This window comes from Olea europaea, unplaced genomic scaffold (genome assembly GCF_002742605.1).
Source record: "Olea europaea var. sylvestris unplaced genomic scaffold, O_europaea_v1 scaffold30847, whole genome shotgun sequence".
Lineage (NCBI taxonomy): Eukaryota > Viridiplantae > Streptophyta > Magnoliopsida > Lamiales > Oleaceae > Olea > Olea europaea.
In genome coordinates, this window is record NW_019249578.1 from 1 (window position 1) to 1,336 (window position 1,336).

General features: G+C 37.1%; 1 protein-coding gene across 1 annotated transcript; it reads right to left on the bottom strand.

Annotated features, from left to right (window-relative positions):
• Positions 1-4: 4 nt before the first annotated feature.
• Positions 5-1,222, bottom strand: LOC111385087 (purple acid phosphatase 23-like; the record flags this gene model as incomplete). Its single annotated transcript, XM_023009454.1, has 3 exons — positions 751-1,222; positions 455-646; positions 5-207 (listed from the first exon to the last, which is right to left on the bottom strand). Coding segments are annotated over exons 1-3 (726 nt in total), but the record flags the coding sequence as incomplete, so codon positions are not given.
• Positions 1,223-1,336: the final 114 nt, after the last annotated feature.

The window sequence follows — 1,336 nt, forward strand, 5'->3', positions numbered from 1 at the left end:
TCAGAATCATCGAAGGATCATTCTTAATAAGATGATCGATTGTAGTTGTAGAATTGCTGGTAAGTCCTAAATCTCCTATAACTGCTATTCGACCAGGATACTTGCCAGAGCCAGGCAACGGTAAGGTTTCAAATACAAGTTCCTCACTCATTGCTTTTAAAGAACTATCGCCACACTTGTAGTAATACTTTGTTTCAGGTTCAAGACCTATAAGAAAATCCAAATCTCCATAGTTACATAAGGCGATTACAAAAAAATACTAATCAATCAGGGATCAGATCAAGTTCTGTAAAACATGCAAGATGAGAATTTTCCAATCACCGTCCAAATAATCTAAATACTATGATCTTGTGGTTTGCATATCGAAAATAATCATTAAGAAATGAAAATATCACAAACATATTTCAAGCAACTAAAACATATAGTCACTGTATTCTTCTACTCAAAATTTTACCATCAATCTTCACATGATGGATGATACCAGATGTGTAATTCCAGAGGCCCTCAAATGGATACAACTGATTATAAATCACTGAGACACCAGTTTGCTTTCCACTGTACTTTCCCCTTTCCTTCCCATACCACACCTCGCTGCCCACTGTTGACGGATCGACTGGCGTCACATTCAATCCAATCTGTGCATCCCCTACAACCCAATTCACAAAAATCCAGTTTACCACAAAACCCATCGAACAAACTCAAACAATAACACCAAAAATGCTAAAACTGAAGTTACGAATATCATAGTACCAGTGACCCAAGAAATCCACATTGAAGTTGGAGTAGACAATGCAAGAGCAATCTGTTCAGGGAAATTTGAGGTCACATTTTTCCGTAACCTTGGATGATTCATAGGCAAATCATCGCTGCCACGGCGCAACGAAGGATCGAAACTACGAGTTGTGGGCTTAAACGGACCTTCTAAGGTTGTGGGAATTCGCTGCGATAATCCAGCTATCACCATATTCATCACTGCGAGTAGCAAAATTGTTGAAGAAGTAAAAAGTTCATATTTCTCCATGAAGGGCATATAATTCCTAGACTTGTGATTAGCAGAATGCTCTTCTTCATCAACAACCATCAAATTAACACTTCATTGTCTCGCAACCACCGTTTAGAAGATTTCTTTTCTTTTCTTTTTTGATGCCACTTTTGGGATAATACTGTAGTATTATTTGGAAATGGAATATTCTGATCCTGCCGTTAGCGGGACGCCATGGCATAAGCATATCTCGCTTAGTTTGACTGTACAGTGAGTCTAGTTCAAGTACAAAAAAATATATTAAAATTTAAACTAAAGTAATATTTAATTTTAATTACAACTTTTTAATTGCCG